The sequence below is a fragment of the Chrysochloris asiatica genome, unplaced genomic scaffold (genome assembly GCF_000296735.1).
Source record: "Chrysochloris asiatica unplaced genomic scaffold, ChrAsi1.0 scaffold00130, whole genome shotgun sequence".
Taxonomy (NCBI): domain Eukaryota; kingdom Metazoa; phylum Chordata; class Mammalia; order Afrosoricida; family Chrysochloridae; genus Chrysochloris; species Chrysochloris asiatica.
The window spans coordinates 267,436-290,690 of NW_006408648.1; the positions used below are offsets into that span (position 1 = coordinate 267,436).

Consider the following 23,255-nt stretch of genomic DNA (forward strand, 5'->3'; position numbering starts at 1 on the left):
ATCAAAAACAGATTGTAGTTGCCAAAGACTTCATTTTGCTTGGATCAACCATCAATCCTCATGGAAGCAGCAATCAAGAAATAAAATCTGCTGCACAAGACCACTTTGAAGTGTTCAGGGGCAAAGATATCAGTTTGCGGATGAAGGTCCACTTGACCCAAATCATGGTATTTTCAGTCGCCTCATATGCATGTGAAAATTGCACAATGAATATGGAAGACCATAGAAGAATTGCTGTATTTGAGGTATGGTCTTGGAGAAGAATAGTGAAAGCACCATGGACTACCAGAAGAACAAACAAATCTGTGTTGGAAGTAGTACAGCCAGAATACCCCTTAGAAGCCAGGATGGCCAGACTTTGTCTCTCGTACTTCGGACATATTATCAGGAGGGGCCAGTTCATGGAGAAAGAAATCATGCTAGGTATAGTGGAGGATCAGTGCAAAAGAGGAAGACCCCTAACAAGATAGACTGGCACAATGGCAGTAGCAATGGGTTCAAGCGTAGCAACAATTGTGAGATTGGTGCAGGATTGGGCAGTGTTTTGTTCTGTTGTGCATAAGGTTACTATGAGTTGGTACTGACTTGACCTCACCTATCAACAACAAATAGTATATTAGTTGCTGAACTAGTCAGACTTGACTAGTAACTTCTAGGTGTTCATTTTGCTTTTCACCCAGAGTCATTAACCAAATTGTATCAGAAAGAGAACTATTTCTTGAGATAATGATAGACAATGCTTGAGCCCACTGCGGCAGCCACTGTGTCAATCTATTTTTGTTGAGGGTTTCCCTCTTTATTACTGACACTCTACTTTTTCAAGCACGGTTTTCTTCTTTAGGGTCCCTCCTGATAATATGTTGAAAGCACATTAAACTAAATCTCACCATGCTTGCATTCTGGCTGTACTTCTTTCAAGATAGATTTGTTTCTTCATCTGACAGTCCATGGTGTATGCAATATTCTTCACCAATACCAATTAACAGGCATCAATTTTTCTTTGGTTTTCCTTATTCATTGTGTGATTTTATATGCATATAAAGTAATTGAAAATACCAAGGCTTGAGTCAGGCACACCTTAGTTCTTGAAGTGACATCCTTTGCTTTGTTTTTAGCATTTTAACAAGCTCTTTTGAAGCAGAATTGCCCAATGCAACATAGCATTTAATTTCTTGACTGCTACTTTCATGGGCATTGGTTGTGGATCCAAGTAAAATAAAATCCTTGACAACTTCAGTTTTCTGTCCACTTATCGTGATGTTGCTTATTGGTCCAATTGTGAAGACTTTTGTTTTCTTGCATTGTAATGCATACTGAGAAATTCTGGTGTGGCTCTGTAGGATAATCACTGAACTTCTGACTGCAAGGTTGGTGGATCAAACCCACCATTTACGCCTCAGAAACTCTATACAATGTCGCTAGAAGTCAGAAGTGTTGAAGAACAAAGACGTCAGCTTGAGGACTAAGGTCCTGACCCAAGCCATGGTATTTTCAATAACCTCATATGCATGCGAAAGCTGGACAGTGAATAAGGAAGACTGTAGAAGAATTGATGCTTTTGAGATATGGTGTTGGAGGAGAATACTGAAAGTGCCATGGGCTGCCAAAGGAGCAAACAGATCCATATTGGAAGAAGTGCAACCAGAGTGCTCCTTGGAGGCCAGGATGGCCAAACTTCATCTCTCATACTTGGACATATTGTCAGGAGGAACCAGTCACTGGAGAAGGATATCATGTTTAATAAGGTTGAGGGTCAGAGAAAAAGAGGGAGACCCCCAGTGAGATGGATTGGCAAAGTGGCAGGAGTGAACTCAAGCATGGCAACAATTGTGAGGTTGGCCCAGAACCGGGCAGTGTTTCATTCTGTTGTTCATAGGGTCGCTATGAGTCGGTACAGACTCAGTGGCACTTAACAACAACAACAACAACAACAATAACAACATGAGTCAGAACCAACTCCACAGCACTTAAAAGCCAACAACAACAAATGCATGTTGAAGGCTATAGTCTTTGATGTTCATCAGTAAGTGCTTCAAGTCCTCTTCATTTTCAAAAAGCAAGGTTGCTACACCTGCATATCACAAACTGTTAATGAGTCTTCTTTCAATGCTTCAATGTTCTGTTGTTCTTCCTATGGTCCAGCTTCTCAGATTATTTGCTCAGCATACAGATTGAAGAAGTATGGTGAAAGAATACCTTCCCTGGTTTAAAACCCTACAGCAACCCCTTGTTCTGTTTCAATACTCCCTCTTGGTCTATGTTCAAGTTCCATTTGAGTGCAATAGATAGCTAAATTTAATGATTAATGCTACCATCAGAAAAGACGTTTGTTTCTTTTGATTAAAGGTTGGTGGGAGAGAGGGGAATGTGGACTGTAATAGAGGCTGAGCAGACCTGGTCAAAGTCTGAGGTAAAGTTTAAGAGAAAAAGAGTAGTTTATCCTGGATTTATGTCAATAAATGACTCTAATAGATAATCTGAGAATTTTGCAAAGGGATAGAGTCGCAAGTTCTCTCTCATATTCTCAAGTAAAATAAATGTTTCTACTGCTGTCTAAAGGAACCCTGGTAGCATAGTGCTATGCATTGGGCTGCTAACCACAAGGTCAGCAGTTTGAATCCACCAGCCATTCTGTGGGAGAAAGATGAGATTATCTGCTCCTGTAAAGATGTACAGTTTCAGAAACCCTATGTAAGGTGGGTCTGAGTCAGGATCAACTTGATGGCGCACAGCAGCAGAGCAGCAGTGTTATTTAACTTTGTTGGTTTGGTCCTCATTTTTCTTTTGTTATTTCTCTTACAGTTCTCTGACTGTTCTTTTCCCTTTTCCTTTGACTAACAACTGGGGGGGGGGCGGGGGGAGTTATGTGCCGTGGAGTCGGTTCCGACTCATAGCGACCCGTACAGGGTTTCTGAGGCTGTAAATCTTTAGGGGAGCAGAAAGCCTCATCTTTCTCCCACGGAACAGCTGGTAGTTTTGAACTGCTGACCTTGTGGTTTGCGGCCTGACTCATAACCACTATGCTACAGGGCACCACAATCTTTTCTTCTTCTTCTTCTTCTTTTTTTAACCTCTTAGCAAAAAGAATCCTGATGTGGCATTGTGGATTAATGTGCTGGCCTGCAAAGTCGGTTTGAACCTCAAGGTCGGCAGTTTAATTTCACCAGTTGTTCCTCAGAAACCCTGGACAGGGTCACTATGAGTCAGAACTGGCTCAACGGCACTCAACAAAAACGAGCTAAAAGAATACAGTATAACATGTATCCTATCACATCATTCCTGTTCTCATCCCTCTCTCATGGGAACTAATTATATTCTTGAGTCATTGGAAAAGTCATCAGTAAAAATTAAGTAAAATAATGCTTGCAACAGTACCTATGAAGAAATTACTTCCCAGTATTTGCTCAAATTAACTTTGGAAATTTTTTAATTTATTTTTTTAGTGAATGATGGATTCATCTTAAAATGAGAATGAAAATACTGGGGATAAATTTAGCAAAGAACAATGACTCCCAGTATACATCACCAATCTATTACTTTAATTGCTCATAGAATGTTTATAGCTGAAATTTATTACCTAATTTTATACAAATAGCTCACATACTCTGCATTTCTTTGCAAACCACACCCACTCCCTACTACATATTTTCATTTGGTAAACGAAAGTATACTTGTTAAGTCTTGTGGAATAGGTTTCCACTCATGGTGTTGTTAGGTGCATGAGGAATGGCTGGTGGGTTTGAAGTTTTGATTTTGAGGTAAGCACAGTGAATAAGGAAGACCATAGAAGAATTGATGCCTTTGAGTTATGGTGCGGGAGAAGACTATTGAAAGTGCCATGGGCTGCCAAATGAACCAATAGATCCGTTTTGGAAGAAGTGCAGCCAGAGTGCTCCTTAGAGGCCAAGATGGCCAAACTTCATCTCTCATACTTCGGGCATATTGTCAGGAAGGACCAGTTGCTGGAGAAGGATATCACGTTTGGTAAGGTGGAGGGTCAGAGATAAAGAAGAAGACCCCCAACGAGATGGATTGGCCAAGTGGCAGCATCGATGGACTCAAGCATGGCAACAGTAGTGAGGTTGGCCCAGGATTGGGCAGTGTTTTGTTCTGCTGTGCATAAGGTGGCTATGGGTCGGTACCAACTCTATTACACCTAACAACAGCAACAACAACAACTCCAGTGCTTAGCCTTCAGCTCCTGATTAGGATTTCTAAGAAAAGACTGGTAGGTATAATTCAGAGTTTGCAGTTAGTTATAATACTTAAGAAAATGCCTTATGGGGCACGGGGGAGCAATAGGCAAACAAACTTTGAACAGGCATGTTATTTGCATTAAAAGTACTATGTATATATACATGTATATATATATATTTTTAAATGCTTTATTGTGAATTATGTGATAGTTTACATGGGAGGACATTAGTTTCACATTGATCCCATTGTATATCATTTCCTTGCCATGGTTACAATCCTCTCCATGCATCATCCACCAACCAAAGGGTGTACCCTGCAAGCCTGCCCCCGGTGGTCCGCACACAGCCCCTCTTCCTCTCCAGGTCCAAAGTCCCCAGCCACTCCATATCCCCACGTCATCATTTCTGCCTCCATCCCTGGCATCACTGCTTTTCTGGGTAGGGTTCCATTCTCCGCTTTTCCCTTGATGGTCCCAGGGACCTCCGCTCCTAGACTGCAAAGTCAATCACTCTCCTCACTTTGCCACAAAACATTTACCTTTACATTTCCAACCCTTACAATCAGTCCTGATAACAATTATTTGCTATTCTATCGCAAGAGACCTATCCGCATCTCCTTTCATCTGCCCCGACTAGACAGAATGGATACTACACAGTGGAAATTCTACCTTGTTCCACACCCTCTGGATCTAGGCTTCCTCTTGAAAGCTTGTAAGCCAGTCACTTCTTGCCTCTGAAGCCACCCCCCAATCTGGGTAGCCAGTGTCCAAGTTGCCCATTCCTGTCTACTCTGTGTGCGGAGGTGGTGGGAATGATCCTCGCTGTGAAGATTTGTTCCCTCTTTTGAGCTACTGCTTCCATAGGTATATGTCAAGTTCATCAAATTGTATCAGATTATTCTTTTTTCCCTCTTCTTTCTTCTTCTGGTTGAGATCTGATCATCCAGTCATTGAAGCCAGGTCAAGTGGGTATTATCTGCAAGTGTGGGTGTACCCTGCATGTGCCCTCTCTTCTTATCAGCTGGATGCTTCACTCTCCACTCTAGTCCTCTGTGGCTATGTCACTGACTTTGTTCCAAGAATCCCCTGTACTTGCCACACTACTGGTCAACCAGGTCTCCATCTGGGTTCACAGGAGTCTATTGAGTGTTTTAGGGCTCAGCTCACAGCTTCATTGCTGCTTTTGTCACACTTCCCTTTATCGGTGATGAATGTGGTCACCAATCAGAGCTTGTATTCCCACTGAGTCTTAGTCTTAGAAGGGTTTTTTTTTCTGAGGGGGATCCGACCACTTGCCTTGATGTCTCCTGGGTGAGCCACTTGTTTGTTCTTGTAGTAATCAGTTGGTCTGCCTATATTGTTTTGTATTTTTCCTGTCAATCTTTCTTTCAAGAAGTATCTTCTGTTCTGGCTGCTCCAGGCTGGTCTGCTTGTCCTTTCAAGTGGAAGTTTCCCTTCAGAAGATTCTGGATTCTGTTCAGTATTCCACCTATGGTCTTGTGTAATGCAGAGGCACCGCAGGAAGCCTCCTTCATTAGGTACATTGTAGCCCCATTTTAGGTATTCCAATCAGTTATAGGCAGAAGACAGACTTACAAGCTTTCTATGGTGGTATTTCTGGCTATTCCTTTCTCTCCTCCTCCAGTGTCTATTTTATAGCGATATGCCAGGAAAACCAAGATTCAAAAGACAGCCAAGCATCTTAACATTATTTCTCCCCTTTTCCCCATTCCAACCATGTCTCAATCTCTGTATCCCAGAGCCCTGTTGTTCCAAGGGTGTGCATACATCATTATTTACCTCTGTCCTACTTCAGCTTCACATTCATCCTACCGTATTTCATTGCAATGATTACAATTCCCTCCATGCATCATCAAATAACCAAAGGATACACCCCACAGGCCCACTCCCCCTGGCTGTCAGCAAATAACTCCTTTCCCTCCTTGAGTTCCATGTCCCCAGCCACTCCATCTGTCCATATCATCATCTCTGTCTCCATGCCTGGCCTTACTGCTTCTCTGGGTAGGGTCACACTTTCTGCTTTTCTCACTTGATGGTCCCAGGGACCTCCGCTCCTGGGTTGCAAAATCAATCAATCACCTCCTTTTTAAAAAAAAAAAAAAATCTGCCTGTACATTTCCAACCCTCACAGTCAGTCCTGGTGGCAGTTATTCACAGCTGTACCACAGAGTCTTATCCCCATTTCCTTTTGTCAGCTCGGTCCCAACAGTTTGAAAATCATTCAGTGGAGGTTCTGCCTATCCTTGCCCCGTCTGGAACTAGGCTCCCTCTTGAAAGCTTGCAAGCCAGTCATTTCCTGCCTTTATTGTCCCCCACCCCCATCCCCCACCCATTTTGGGTCTGAGCAGTTTCCAACCCCCTTCCCCAAGGTATTTCAGTCAGTTATAGACTGAAGACGGGCTTACTTACGTGTTTTCTGTTGTGATGTTTCTGGCTATCCACACACACACACACACACACACACACCGTGTCTATTTCACAATGGTAGGCAAGGGAAACCAAGATTCAAAAGACAGCCAAGCATCCTAACATTATTCCCCTTTTTTCCCCTTTCAAGCCATGCCTCAATCCCTGTATCCTGAAGCACTGTTATTCCAAGATTGTGCATACGTCATCAAATACCTCTGTCCCACCTAGCCCATGCGAGCCTGCCCAACCATTCTCCCAGCTGCCTTGTTCGTCTAAAAGCACTATATATTTTGAAAACAGAATTTTTTTCTGTTTTCTGTATCTCCAAATTGAATGCATCTCCATATCCCAGCTTTCTTATCTTTCCATTACATAACAATGTAGACTCTTATTCCTTCATACCTGAACCCTGGCCTTAGGTATTGATGATACTAATCTCTTTTACTTTTGCTTCAACATAGTGAAAATTCCGTATCTGTGACTTAATAGTCAAGTCACTTTGAACAAATGGACTTCTTAGAACTTTATTGCTATTGTTATTGTCAAGCGCCATTGAGTCTTTTCTGACTCGTAGCGACCCTATGTAGGGTTTCTGAGGATCAGCTGGTGGGTTTGAAATGCTGATCTTGTGGTTCGAAGTCCAGTGTTGGTCCTATACAGCCACATCAGAAGTTTAGTCTCTGTAAAATACAGATAGTAGTAAGGAGCTGAGGAATTCCTAGGTGGTACAAATTGTCAAGTGCTGCCTCACTTTCTTGAAAGATTTCAATTTGTATTCCATGAATTCCTGGGGCCTTGTTCTTTGCCAATTCTTTCCATGAATCTTGGACTTCTTCCTTCAGTATCATTGGCTCTTAATCATATGCTACATCTTGAAATGGTTGAATATAAACCATGTCCTTTTGGTACAGTGACTGTGTATTCCATCCATCTTCTTTTGATGCATTTGGCTTCATTCAATAATTTGCCCAGAGAACCTTTCAATAACAAAAGTTGAGGCTTGAATTTTTTCTTCAGTTTCCTCAGCTTGAGAAATGCTGAGGGTATTCTTCCTTTTTGGTTTTCTAACTCCAGATGTTTACACATTTCACTGCAATATTTGATCTTGTCTTCTCAAGCTGACCTTTGTGAAAATTTCTCTTCAGCTCTTGTACCTCCTAACTTCTTCCATTTGCTTTAGCATCTGTACCCTGGAGAGCAAGTTTCAGAGTCTCTTCTGACATCCATTTTGATCTTTTCATTCTTTTGTGTCTTCTTAATGACTTTTTGTTTTCTCCCTGTATGATGTTCTTGATTTCATCCCACAACTATTCTGGCCTTCAGTCTTTAGTATCTAATGTATCAAAACTGTTCTTCAGATGATCTTCAAATTTAAGTGAGATATAGTCAAGGTCATATTTTGGCTTTCGTGGACTTGTTTTCATTTCTTCAGCTTCAGTCTGTATTTGCATATGAGCAATTGATATATATTATGTATGTTACACATATGCAATGCACTTTGTTGTTGTTAAGTGTCGTCGAGTTGGTTCTGACTCATAGCGACCCTGAATAGGGTTTCCAGTGAGTGACTCATGGGTTTGAACTGCCTACTTTGTGGGTAGCAGTTCACACCAGGACATTAGATATAAATATTTGTGCATGTATACATACATGCATTAATATATATGATATATATGTATGTGCATAGATATATGAAGGAACTTCAGAAAGTTTTGGGGGAAATGGAATTATAAGATGATGGAATTTTTCCACAAAATTTTTGAAGCCCTCTCACATGTATGCGCGTATGTATATTTATTAACCTAACACATAATAAAGGAACTCTGGTAGTGTAGTGGTTACAAATCGGGCTGCGAACCTCAAGGTCAGCAGTTCAAAACTACCAGCTGCTCCATGGGAGAAAGATGAGGCTTTCTGTTCCCATAAATATTTACAGCCTCAGAAACCCTGTACGGGTTGCTATGAGTCGGAATCGACTCCACGGCACATAACCACCAACAACACATAATAGGAGTCCTGGTGTGGCACTGTGGGATAATGCATTGGACTACAAGGTCAGTTTGAACTGCAAGGTCAGTGGTTCAAACTCACCAGCCGCTCCTCAGAACTCTACACAGGGTCACTATGAGTTGGAACCGATTCCATGACACTTAACAACTTTTACCCTGAAATCAAAATTTTAATCTGTGCTTTAGGAATTGTATTCTTAATTAGCACCCATTTGTATGGAATCCTGGTGAGTTAAAGCACCAGACTGCAAAGCCATTTGAACTGCAAGGTCGGCAGTTCAAGCTCACCAGCTGCTCCTTGGAAACCCTATACAGGGTCGCTATGGGTCGGAATCGACTGGATGGCACTTAACAACAACAACAACCCATTTGTAAAGATAATCTTGCTTAAACATTCTGTTTCTTATCAATTCTCAAACACAGTCTTCCGTCTTGTTCTTGTTCTGATTTCGCCATGCTTTCTACCTTTTACTTAATTACTCTTTGGAATTCATCTCCAGTGCTCAACCCTTTCTTTTCACATAACTTCCGGCTTTGTGCTGGGCCAGTTACTGAAGCCAACACCTACAGGGTTAATCCTAGTAGCTAAGGCCACCTCCCCCTCCTTCTGCCAGTTCTTCTTACAAAAGACTGGCAGCTGTCCCAACTGCCTCCCTAAGCCAAATGCCTAAGGACAGAGAAAGGAGCCAGCCATGAATACCTTCCAGAAAAATGAGTCCAAGGAAACTCTTTTTACACCTGTCTCCATTGAAGGGGCACCACCTCGACCACCAAGCCCTCCAAAGAAGTCACCTCCGGTAAGTTCCAGATTCAATTCTGCCTCTAACAGAAATAGCTTGCTCCTTTAGCTCTTCTGATTGGCCTCAGGAGCTCCAGACTAAGTTGAATTGGGATATAGAAATATTCTCACCTAGATTTACAATTATTCTGAAAAACAAAAAACAAAACCCAACAGTTTGAACAAAAGCTTCCTTTACCTAGGAGAAAGAGAAAGAGGTAGTTCTAGTTCTTCAATTGGAACCCATGACTCTTCTGTAGTTCATTGTATATTCTGAGTTTCCCAGGGGGGGAAAAAAAAGCAATTTGAATGTCCAGGGAAACTTGGCAATTGTGCCTGTCTGGAAACTGTGTGTGATTGTTCTCACTTACTAATTTAAAAACAGCCCTCAGTTCCCCCTGTTGCAAAGCTTTATGCAAGACATCAAGGGAAGTTTTAAAGTAGATTCAGTCTATGTTACTATGTGTTCCAAGTTTACAATGAGCAATAAGGCAGATAACCAAATAATAATATAGTTTTGCATAATAACCTGTAAAAACATTTCCAAATTCATGATCTCATTCAAATTTCATATCAAAATCCCTAAGTGAGATGATGTCATAATAATAGCCAAGATTTAAAAGTTCTTATTATGGGTGGACTTGTGGTGCAGCATTGTGGATCAACATTGGACTGTGAACCACAAGGTCGGTGCTTCAAACCCACCAGCTGCTCTTTGGAAACCCTATACAGGGTCACTATGAGTCGGAACCGACTTGACGGCACTTAACAACAAGAACAACAATTATAGGCCAAGAAGTGGTATAATTCTAATGTGTTTGGAATAACAGAACTGAAGCATAGAGGCACATTTAGTGTACTGACCAATGGCAGTATGTTAACCAGACTAGTAACAGTGTAACATATTTCTCAAGCTGGGAAATTGAAAATCTAAGTTCATTGTGTTTTTCGTGAAAATTGTTATCATACATTCACATATATGAATACTTAGGGTGTTATTTATATATACTTAAATGAGGAAATAAATCAATACATTAGTTTATTTTATTGATTTCGTTAGTTATAACTTTTATGACCCCAAAGAATTTTAGGCTGCTTACAAAGATGTACATACTTTTCAGGCACTAAGAAAAGAACCAGAGGGAATATCAATCTCATGATAAGATTTAATTGTCCTAAGGGCAGATGTCCCCTTTCCCCCTCATACTAGGTGAGCTCTCACAAGGGATAGAGGGACTTGTGATAAGACATGATATGCCTTAGGATAAGCACTGGACTGCAAGGACAGTTTAAACAGCAAGGTTGGCGGTTCAAACACACCCAGCCACTCCTCAGAAACTCTAGATAGGGTCACCATGAGTCAGAACTGACTTGACAACACTTAACAACATTCTCCTGTCTAGAGCTTCAGACTTTTCATTTACTAAGTATGGGGGAAAGAGTAGGTTCTATATTTAGGGCTAAGAAATATCTGAGCAGTTGCATTTTAAATGAATGAAGAACAAAGTAATAGTAACTTCTAATACTCCTAAATCAGTGATTCAACCACTGTTAGTGTGATAATAGCTGTTTCCCACATTACCTATCACTGAGATAGGAAAAATGAAATTTTCTATTTTGGAGCAATCTTGTGGCTTAAGTAGGGAAAACAAAACATATCTGAATCCTTGACTTTTTTGTTTCATAGAAAATCTGTGGTACCAACTATCCATTGAGCATTGCCTTCATTGTGGTGAATGAATTCTGCGAGCGCTTTTCCTATTATGGCATGAAAGGTAATCTTGATGTCCCAGAGTCCTGCATGTCTTCACTTACCTTCTCTCATATAACAGCCCAGATTCCTTGAAGGGGCTTGCTTCTCGTATCTATTCTCCCCACCTTAGTCCAAAATGATCCCTTCCTTTGGCCAAGACTTCCAGTAAATACCTCTTGGAAGTCATCTGTAATTCCTACAGACCCAAAACAGAAAGACCTAATAGAAGCCAGTACACAGTCTGGTAGTATATAAATGGAAGAACTCTTATCATCAGAGTTGTATTCTTCATACCTACTCCTCAGGTCTTTGAAACATGTTGTTGGGAAGGAAAAGAAAGGGGTGTTGGAAACACCTTGTTATCTTTAAGATTGGCCTACAGTGCGTATGCTGAGGGAAGAATTGCTTTTGTACACTCTGCACAGCTCCATTCAATGCCATAACTTCCAAGCACCCTGCAGCTATTTCCCTCCCACTCAAATCACTGACAGAAGTGCTGAAGGTCGAGATCACCTTCAATAACCAGAGAAAGATATATTCTTCCTCAGTCAGTTTAATATGTCTATCTTGTTTTGTCTCCTCCTTTTGTTTTTTTGCATCAGCTGTGCTGACCCTGTATTTCTTATATTTCCTGCACTGGGATGAAGACACCTCCACATCTATATACCATGCCTTCAGCAGCCTCTGTTATTTCACTCCCATCCTGGGAGCAGCCATTGCAGACTCGTGGTTGGGAAAATTCAAGTAAGGAGGACAGGTGGCCCCAGGATTTTACATATTAACTGTTTTCATTTCTAACCTCTTGCCTCCAAGCAAAAGCATACATATCTCATCCACAACAAATCAGACATGTAAGAAGACAACACAGAAAAAACTATTTCTTATCATTATCAGTTTTTCCAATGTTTCTACAATCTTTAAATCAGAAGGTATATCTTTGTTCATATGTATTAAATTTTTCGTGTTTTAGTTAAGGACAATTCATGTTCTGATCCCAGTAGGAATGTGGGTTAACACACTGGACTGTAAAGTCAGTTTGCACAGCAAGATCGACAGCTCAATTTCACCAGCCGCTCCTTGGAAATCCTATACAGGGTCACTATGAATCAGAACCGACTTGACGGCACTTACCCACAACAACAACATAGACAGCTTAAGAAGCCCTGGTGGTACTGTGGTTAAGCTCTTGGCCACTAACTGAAAGGTTGGTAGTTTGAACCTACCAACTGCTTTGTGGGAGAAAGATATGGTAGTTGATTCCATAAAGATTGTAGCATTGGAAACCCTATAGATCAGTTCTATTCTGTTCTATAGGGTCGCTATGAGGGGGCTTCAAAAAATTCATGGGAAAATCCCATTATTTAATTCCATTTAGAAACTGTGGAGCAGTCCTCCTCTCCCAAGGAATTGCTATGAGTCAAAATTAACTTGGTGGCGACAGGTTTTTGCTGTTTTGTTTTTATTGGCACAACCCCAACACTAGCCTCTTCTTCCTTCTAAAGAGTCTTTTTCACCTCTCCAGTTCAGATTATGTTGCTATTGTTAAGTGCTATGGAGTCAGTTCTGACTTATTGGGACTCTGTTTAGGGTTTCCAAGGAGCTACTGGTGGGTTTGATTCACTGATCTTATAGTTAGCAGTCCAGTGTGGATCCTAACAGAGCCACACCAGTTATAAGTGAATGTTTTCATTTCTCTTTGACTCACACCTATCAACCTCACCTCTTGTCCTTGCCAGTGGCAGAACCAGTCTCTTTAACAGGTTTACTGCCAAATAAAAAGGAGCTCTGGTAGCGTAGTGGTTACAAGTGTGGCTGCTAACCTCAAGGTCAGCAGTTCAAAACTACCAGCTGTTCTGTGGGAGAAAGAAGAGGTGTTCTGCTCCCATCAAGATTTATAGCCTCTCTATGTACCAGGTCACTATGGGTCAGAACCATTTCCACGGCATACTACCACCACTGCCAAATATACTTTTGGATGTTCTGGTGGTACTGTAGGTATTTTTTTGGCACTGGTGACACTATAGGATATATACTGAATTGCCAATCACAGGTCAGCAGTTCAAACCTACCAGCCATTCCGTGGGAGAAAGATGAGGCTTTCTGCTCCTGTAAAGATTTACTGTCTTGGCAAGCCTGTAAATGGTCACTGTGAGTCAGGAAGGACTTAATGGCAATGGGTTTGGTTTGGTCTCCACTCTTTGCCTTTATTGAGCAGCTCTGTAACATGTTCCTTTTCTCTTGTATCTTTTTTGGTTTGGGCAGAGCCAACCCTCTCTCATTCATGCTAGATCTCATTCTCGCTCATTACTACACATACACCTTCCCAGTCTCTGCAGATACTCTTTCTCAGTTCCTATACTCTTTTTGAAACTGACTCTAGCTTTTGATATTCTTAGAGTAGAATCAAATTTACAATTGCTCTCTTTTCCTTTTCCACATTTTATTGCCTACATTGGTTTGTCCATGATAAAAACTGAAGGCATGCTGGGTCAGGAGTTAGAAAATTCTTGACCAAACACTAATATTCATTAGAATGTGCATTTAGGAGAGTCCCTTGACCTTGCTAGACTTTACTTTCCTCATTTATAAAATGTGGGATCAACTGGCCTCTCTGCTAATAACAGTTCTGTGTCCTGTAGTTGATATTACAATGACTTCAGTCCAAATGTAGAATTCTCAGGTCTCCTCTGACTCCTTTCTCCTTTGGTTTAAGTTTCTGCCATTAGCTTTGTCTCTTATAGACATCATATCTGTCTTAGTTCTCAAACACTGCCATACCAGAGACAGTACAAATGGTGACTTTAACAAACAAATTTATTTTCTCACAATTTAGGAGAATAGAAATTTGAATTCAGGATGTGGTGCTGTAGGATCAGCACTGGACTACAAACCACAAGGTCAATGGTTCAAACCCACCCGTTGCTCCTCAGAAACTGGTTTGCTGTGAGTCCAAACCAGTTTGACAGCACTTAACAACAACAATGACAACTCTAGGGGAAGGCTTTCTCACTCTCCTCTGGAAGAAGATTCTTGTTTCTTCTGAGTCATCATCATATGACTTGGTATCTTTCTTCTCCCATCTCTGCTCATTCACTTCCTTGTTTGCTGTTGTTCCAACTCATAGCTACCCTGTACAGTGTTTCCAAGGAGTGGCTGGTGGGTTTGAAATGCCAATCTTGACGCTCGAACTGACTTTGTGGTTCAGCGCATTATCCTGTAGTGCCACACCAGGAATCCACAGGCATTTTGTTGTTATTAGATGCCATCAAGTCAGTTACAACTCATAGCAACCCTGAATAGGGTTTCTGAGGAGTGACTGGTGAATTTGAACAGTCGACTTTATGATTCAAACCAACCTTGGACCACACTAGGACTCCCCACAGGTATAGGAGTTAGGATTTACAACACATTTTTGAGGGACACAGTTCATACATTACAACCTCCTAGACCAATTCCTAAAAGTCTAATTTCTAGATTACCTATTTTCCTTCTGAACCACTATCCCTTATATATTGCTGCTGTTTAGTGGCATTGAGTTGCTTCTGACCCTTGGTGACCTTGTATAGGGTTTCCAAGGAGCGGCTGGTGAGCTTGAACCTCCGATCTTGCAATTCAAATTATTTTATAATCCAGCGCGTTAACCCACAGCACTGCACCAGAACTCCTCAAAAAGTTTAGGGAAAAATTAAATGAGATTTTTCCATGAACTTTTTGATGTCCCTCACACGTCTCTCATTCATTCACTCCAACAACCTTATCTTGATCTGATTTTCTCCAGCTCTTTATACATTTTCTCTCTGATGATCTAGGATGTTGTTGTTGTTGTTATGTGCCGTGGAGTCGATTCCGACGCATAGTGACCCTGTACAGAGTTTCCGAGGCTGTAAATCTTTACGGGAGCAGAGTGCCTCGTTTTTCTCCCGCGGAACAGCTGGTAGTTTTAAACTGCAGACCTTGAGGTTCGCAGCCCGATTCGTAATCACTACTCCACCAGAGCTCCTTATGTTACAATAGTTGTTGTTGTTATGTGCCGTGGAGATGATCTTTGTGTTTATGACAGCCAGCCCTTTTTAAGTCCCTCTTTCTTGATCTATTTCCCCCAACAAAAGAAAAGACCCTACAAGGTCTCTTGGAAAGCCTATCTCCCCTGATGTTAATTAGCTCTGGATTAGTCACGCAACTTCTTATCCTCCACCTGCCGTTATACACCCTCTGCTGCCGTAATCAATTCAACGGCAGGGGGTTTATTTGATTTTTTTGGGGGGAACAGTCCACTCCCTAGAAAGCCAACCTAAAAAAATTGTTGTTGTTAAGTGCCATGGAGTTATAGAGACCCTGTATAAGGTTTCCAAGGAGCAGCTGGTGGGTTTGAGCCACCTACCTTGTGTTTAACAGTCCAGTGCTTACCCTGAGGAGTCAAACCAGGACTCCAGAACCAAGTAAACCAAGGATGCTTGGTTAGGATGCCCTTAATAATAAAAACTCTTAATTCGCTTGAAAACAATAATTATGAGCTTCTTACCTCCCATATTTCCTCACCTATTTACTCTGCATTTCATTTGGTTTAAATAAATTTACAAAGTTAGTAGTAGTTTTCTGCAATACATTGTAGAAATCATATTTAAATTTTGGAATATTTCCATTTATAATTAGAAATTCACATCTTGAGATCTCTGGCATCTCCAGCATCTCCCTGCTACCTTCATTTCATTCTTTATGCTATACAGTTCAAAATCACAGATACAGCCTGTACAATTTCCAAGGTTCCTCCTAGAACTAACTTTATTTTATTATATGTGAAGATAACATTGTAGTGTGCCATGTTTCAATATGTAGATCTCTATACACATTCTTGGAGCCCTGCTGTGGTGCTGTGGGTTAATGTGCTGGACTGTAAAGTTGGTTTGAACCCCAAGGGTGGCTTCAAGTTCACCAGCTGCTCCTTGAAAACCCTATACAGGGTTGCTATGGGTCAGAACCGACACTTAACAGTAACAACAATATATAGTTGTGTATAGTTGCCTTTTAAGGAGCTCTGGTAACATAGTGGTTACGAATCAGGCTGCTAACCTCAAGGTCGGCAGTTCAAAACTACCAGCGGTTCCGCAGGAGAAAGATAAGGCATTCTGCTCAAGTAAAGATTTACAGCTTCTGAAATCCTGTGCAGGGTCACTATGAGTCGGAACCAACTCCATGGTACTTAACAACAACAACAACATAATTGCCTTTTATGTTATTGAAAAAGATATTTGCAATGATAAATCATTGGTCTTGCAAAATTCTATCATGTGATCTCTAGCATTGTTTCTATCACCAAGGCCATATTTTTCAATTATGGATCCTTTTTTTAATCCATCTTTTGCATTCTAATCAGCTGTATTGTAGTGCATTATAAATGCATCTTGATTGCATGCTCTATCCATTTCAATCTGAAGAAATTGGTAGAATTCTTCCATTTCATCATCACTGGCTTTAGTGGTTGGTATGTAAAATTGAATAATAGTGGTATTAACTGGTTTCCTTTGTAGGTGTACAGATATTATACTATCACAGACAACATTGTATTTCAAGACAGATCTAGAAATGCTGCTTTTGATGATGAATACGATGCCAATCCTCTTCAATTTGTCGTTCCCTGTGCAGTAAACCACATGACTGTCTGATTCAAAATGGCCAATGCCAATCCATTTCAGCTCACGAATGCCAGGATATCAATGCTTATGCATTCTGTTTCATTTTTGACAACTTCCAGTTTTCCTAGATTCACACTTCATACGTTCCATGTTTAGATTACTAAAGGATGTTTGCAACTGTTTTTCTAATGTTAAGTTGTGCCCCATCAGCAAATGAAGGTCTTAAAAGCTTTGTTCCATTTATGTCATTAAGGTCAACTCTACTTTGAGGAGGCAACTCTTCCCCATTCATATTTTGAATGCCTTCCAACCTGAGGGGCTCATCTTCTGACACTATATCAGACAATGCTCCACTGCTATTTTCAGTGACTAACCATTTCGAGTTGGTCAGCCTCTCCTTTTTTCTAGTCTGTTTTTGACTGTGAACTCCACTGGAATTTGTTCACCAAGGATGCCCTTGCTAATATTTAAAACACAGGTGGCATAGCTTCTGGCATCACAGCAACACGCAAGTCACCACAGTGGAACAAACTGACAGGCAACTGGTGGACTACCTACTCTGAGGGAGAAAAATATGGCAACTTGCTTCTACAAAGATTTACAGCTATTGAAACCATGTGGCACTGTTCTATTGTGTCCTATAGAATTACTATGAATCAGAATCTACTAGACAACAATTGGTTTGGTTTTTTAAAGACGAAGAGAGCACCTCAAACAGCAAGAGTGATATTGCCAAGCTGCTTCCCTGAGAACAACACTATATATGTATTATTTCTACTTCGTGTTAGCTGTGTATTTATAATATCATTCTTTCTTTTATATGGTACTGTTATTTTAGGTTTTCTGTGTTATTTGGCATGATTTGGTAGGCTGTTTTTTGGGTCTGGGAACACTCCAAAATTGTTACCATATAAATGGCAGTTTCTTCTTAGTTTTATGCCATTTGGCTTATGAAAGATTTTATAAGAATGCTCTACTTTCATATAGCAGGGGAAATCTGTACTTCACTTGCTGTTATCATTTCTATTTGCATTACTCGGGTAATTCCTTCCTCTTCACCTCCATTTAACCTATTACTGAGAATAGTATTAGCTCTATATCATTCAGAATGACTCTGTATTACTTAAGTCTCTAAATTTGGTATGTAAACTAACTAACTTAGCTCTCTTAACAGGACAATCATCTATCTCTCCTTGGTGTACGTGCTTGGCCATGTGATAAAGTCCTTGGGTGCCATACCAATTTTTGGGGGACAAACACTACACAGGTGAGTAAAATCATGCACTCAATGGACCTGTTTGTCTTCCATTACTCAGGTAAATGTATCAGGCATTCAAGAGAGATGATATTTTATTTTCTTTCTAAACATATTCCTTTATCTTTCAGCCTACTGTTTCATAATCAAATAACTCAATATCACAACACATTTATGACCAGTTGAAAATTTTCCTACTTTATCTGTGCTTATTTGTTATTAAGTAACTGAGAACTTGTAGAATGCTTGGTGGTGGTTGTTGTTATAAAGTGCTATTGAGTCAGTTCCAACTCATAGTGACCCTGTACAGAGTTTCCAAAGAGCAGCTGGTGGGTTTGAACCACCTACCTTGTGGTTAACAGTCCAGTGCTTACCCTAAAGAGCCACATCACGTCTCCAGAACCAAGCAAACCAAGGATGCTTGGTTAGGATGCCCTTAATAAAACCACTTAATACCGTTAAAGACAACAATTATGAGCTTCTTACCCCCCATATTCCCTCATCTATTCACTCTGCATTTCACATGGGTTAATAAATTTAACAAAGTTCATAGTATTTTTCTGCAATACATTGTAGAAATTATAATTAAATTTTGGAATATTTCCATTTATGTGTAGTTCTGTTTATTATAGTTACTTTATCCCTTTTAAGATATTGGTATATATGGGTTCAGAGACATTTAACAGATTCTGATGTCTACTGGTCCAGTCTATAGAGAAAATTGCAGGTATTCAAGAAGCAGATAGCATTATTTATAATGTATCTATGCATGTGTCCTGGTGGTGCATTGGTTAAGCACCTGGTTGCTAGCCGAAAGGTACTCTGAAGGAGAAAGATGTGGCAGTCTGCTTCCGTGAACATCACAGCCTTGGAAATAGTATGGGGGCAGTTCTATTCTTTCCTAGAGGGTCACTATGAGTAAGAACAAACTTGATGGCAATGGGTTTTATGCATGTGCTTATACTGTGAGTTAATAATTGTATTTGATATGTAATAAATATTACATACCTTCTTATTAACGTCACATTAAAAATTAGTGACACTTCTCCTATTAACTAGTGAATTTTAATATGTCATTTTATGCTTAGTAAATGGATGTGGGATAGAACCACTAGATCTTTCTAATCTAAGCAGTGTTCCTTAGACTTAAACAAAATTAAGAATCAGTGCTTTAGTTTTAGTATCCCTTCCACGTCTGCTTCTATTTCCCACAAAGAGAAACTATGAGAAACCAAATCTTTCCATGTAATGAATATTTTCTAGCAGAAGCTCAAGGGTCAGAAAGATTGTTTTAAGTAACTCTTGAATGTCTTCTACTGCCTTCAGGGTAGAAATGTGAAAGGGATCTTTGTCCTTATATATATTGTTTTCCTCTGCAGTTCTATATACTTTCCCTACAGTTGTGTTTATTACTAACATGGTTAACATGTTTGTTTACCTTTTCATTTCAGAGTCCTAGCAGTGATTGGTCTGAGTCTTATAGCTTTGGGGACAGGAGGTATTAAACCCTGCGTGGCAGCTTTTGGTGGAGACCAGTTTGAAGAAAAACATGTAAGAATCTATGACTTCTACATTTTCAAGGCTCCTAGTATCGCGCTGTAGGATCAGTACTAGGCTGCAAACCACAAGGTCAACAGTTCAAACCCACCAGCTGCTTCTCAGAAACCCTATACAAGGTTGCTATGAGGCTCGACAGCAATTAACAACAGCAACAACAGCACAGACCTTTAAAAAACAGTTAGCCATTTGTTGTGATTGAAGTATGCATATCTGAAGAGTTACATTCAATGCTGAGCATTGGCCACTAATAGAAAAACTGAAACATTTTCTTAGAAGAGTGACCAGTGACCAGGATGGTTGTTAGGTGTCATTGAATAAGTTCTAACTCATAACAACCTTAAGCACAATAGTAAGAAACACTGCCTGGTACTGTGCCAGCATCACAATCATTGTTATACTTGAGTCTATTACTGTTACCACTGTACCCCATACATCTCATTGGGCATCTTCCTCTTTTTTCCTTGTCTCTCCACTTTACCAAGCATGATATTCTTCTCCAGGAACAAAATTTAACCATCCTGACATCTAAGGAGCATTCTGGCTGTACTTCTTCCAACATAAATTTGTTTGTTCTTTTGGCAGTCTGTGGTACTTTTAATATTTTTCCCCCAACACCATAACTCAAATGCATCAATACTTCTAAGGTCTTCCTTATTCATTGCCCAACTTTTACAGGCTATTGAAAATACCATGGCACACAACTTAGTCTTCAAACTGACATCTTTGCTCTTCAATACTTTAAAGAGGTCTTGTGCAGCAGATTTGCCTAATGCAATACATCGTTTGATTTCTTGACTGCTGCTTCCCTGAGTGTTGATGGTTGATGCAAGCAAAATGAAGTCTTTGACTTCAACCTTTTCTCCATTTATCTTGATGTTGTGCAGCAGATTTGCTTAATTGGTCCAGTTGTGAGGAGTTTTGTTTTCTTTTCATTGAGGTGCAACCTATACCAAAGTCAGTAGTCTTTGATCTTCATCAATAAGTATTTTAAGTCCTCTTGACTTTCAGCAAGCAAGTTTGTATCATCTGCATATCGCAGGTTGTTAATGAGTCTTCCTCCAATCCTGATGCCATGTTCTTCTTCATAAAAATCCAGCTTCTGAAATGATTTGCTCAGTATACAGATTGAATAAGTATGGTGAGAAAATACAATTCAACCTCAGACTGAAGAGGTTGGTAGAAGTCTTCAGTTTCATAATTGTTGACTTTGGTGGTTAGTGTGTCATTTGAATGATAGTGGTATTAACTGGTCTTCCTTGTAGACATATGTATCTCATCCTACCACAAACAACATTATACGTCAAGACAGATAATAAGTCTTCTTCCAATCCTGATGCCACGTTCTTCATATAATTCAGCTTTTCGAATTATTTGCTCAGCATAGTGATTGATTGAATAAATAAATAATACAATCCTGGTGCACACCTCTCCTCATTTTATTCCATTCAGTGTTTCCGTGTTCTTTTGGAACAATTGCTCTTGGTCTATGTAGAGGTTCCTTGTGAGCACAATTGAGTGTTCTGGAATACTCATTCTCCTCAATGTTGTCCATAGCTTGTCTTAATCCATACAATTGAAAGCCTTTGAGTAATTAATAAAATACAGGTAAACATCTTTCTGGTATTCTCTGCTTTCAGCAAAGATCCATCTGATGTCATCAATGATCTCCCTCATTCCACATCATAGTCTGAATTAGGTTTGATCCTCAGGCGGTTCCCTGTCAATGTACTATTGTGGTTGTTTTTTAATATCTTTAGCAAAAGTTTACTTGCATGTGATAGTAGTGTATTGTATTCTAGACAAACCCAAATTTTCTGCTTTCTATATGTTACTTTCATTTTCCTTTCTTGTCTGCCTTCATGCATTTGGTCATTTTCCCTTGACTATTCATAAAAACCCTGTATCAGGTTTCTGAGACTGACTGGTAAGTTTGAACTGCCAACCTTGCAGTTAGCAATCCAGTATTTATCCTGTAGCACCACACCAGGGCTCATACATATAAATATAATTTCTCTGTCTTTTTCTGTTTCTGTCTCTGCCTCTCTCTGACACACAGTGTCTGCTTTGTGTTCTGTCTATCCTGTCTTCCTGTGTTATGCCTACTTTTTGTACCATATAAGTTATCACTTGATAGTCTTCATCTGTTCAGTAGTCCACAGATAATGATTATTTACTGTCTTTGGAGAGATAACAAACCTTTAGTAAATGAGATTCTATGCATAATGAGCCTTACAAATTAGATGAGTGGAATAAGGTTTAAATGGTGGCCAGAAGAGGAAGGAAAACATGCTTAACATAGAAAAACGGAAGGAATGATTGTGCTAATGTACTGGAATGAAACACAGCAAAACATAATGAAATGTCAGCAACTTTATTTGAAAGCTGCTTCATTTGCTAACTGCTCTACAAAGTTATTTATATTAAACAGGCAAACTCTACCTTCATGTCTGACCTAGTGACTTCTAAACCCATTGATTTTAGAACTCTCTGACAGACTTCTTTTAAACACTAGGTGAATTCTTCTGCTTGATCAATAGTTTCCCCCACTGTCCTAGGTTCTGGTTCTATAACTACCACACATTCCACAAAGTTTATTGTTTAACTCAAGTGATCATTTATTTAACAAATTAAATCAATAAATATATGTAGATTCTGTAATCTCTATTAGATTCTGTACTGAGGATTACAGAAGTGACTAAGATACATTTCTTCACTAAAGAAAATCTCAACCTACTGAAACAGATACTTAATGCAAAGAAAGGGATATTATAATAAATACGTCTCCCAAGAAACTCCACTGTCATAGAGTCAGTCCCAACTCATAGCAACCCTGCATAGGGTTTCTAAGGCTGTAAATCTTCATGGGAGCAGAAAGCCTCATATTTCTCCCGAGGAGCAGCTGGTGGGTTTGAACTGCCAATCTCGCTGTTAGCAGTTCAGTGTTTAATCTACAGTGACACCAGCCCTCCTTGCTAAATATATACAGGGCATAGCAATTATATAGAAAACAAAATGATCAATTTTGCCCATGTAAAAGTATAAAAGAAGGTTAAAGATGCTCCTGTGAAGATTTAAAGCCTCGGAAACCCTGTACAGGGTGGTCACTATGAGCCTGAATTGACTCCACGGCAATTGATGACAATAACAACTGATACTTGAGAGACGAATAAATGTATGTCTGGAATCAGCCAGTTGTTGTTAAGTATTGGTGAGTCGATTCTGACCCATAGCGACCATGTATAAGGTTTCAGAGGAGAAGCTGGTGAGCTTGAACCGCCAACCTTGCAGTTCAAATGGCTTTGCAGTCTGGCTCATTAACCCACAAGTCAGCCAGACATGCTTTTAAGTATCTGATATGACGTTCAGCTATGATAGAGGTATATTGGAGTCTTTTTCTTTCTTTTTTTTTTTTTTTTTACTTTCTGTTGAAGATTTACTGGACAGATCATCAGTTTTACATTCAACAAATTACACATTTCATTTCATCTCAATGATTGCAATATCTTCAATCTAACACCACTTATTACACTTCCTCCCTGAGTTCTTTTCCATTTCTCCTGCTTTCCTAAGTCTTATGAATTTTATCCTTAGGTAAATTCTGCCCTTTCGATCTTGACTGCTTGGCCATTCTATAGTGTGTGT

At 39.9% G+C, this 23,255-nt stretch overlaps 1 protein-coding gene across 4 annotated transcripts in view; it reads left to right on the forward strand.

Moving 5' to 3' along the window:
• Positions 1-9,180: 9,180 nt before the first annotated feature.
• SLC15A2 (solute carrier family 15 (oligopeptide transporter), member 2) overlaps positions 9,181-23,255 on the forward strand; it is a 51,263-nt gene continuing 37,188 nt past the window's right edge. The window contains exons 1-5 of one of the 4 annotated variants that reach the window (XM_006869351.1): positions 9,181-9,431; positions 11,100-11,187; positions 11,768-11,909; positions 17,973-18,065; positions 19,505-19,604. In XM_006869351.1, coding sequence (XP_006869413.1) covers positions 9,327-9,431; positions 11,100-11,187; positions 11,768-11,909; positions 17,973-18,065; positions 19,505-19,604 — 528 coding nt within the window. In that variant the 5' untranslated portion in view covers positions 9,181-9,326. The remainder of the gene's footprint in view (positions 9,432-11,099; positions 11,188-11,767; positions 11,910-17,972; positions 18,066-19,504; positions 19,605-23,255) is intronic. The other 3 variants (XM_006869349.1, XM_006869352.1, XM_006869350.1) reach the window with 3 other exon arrangements.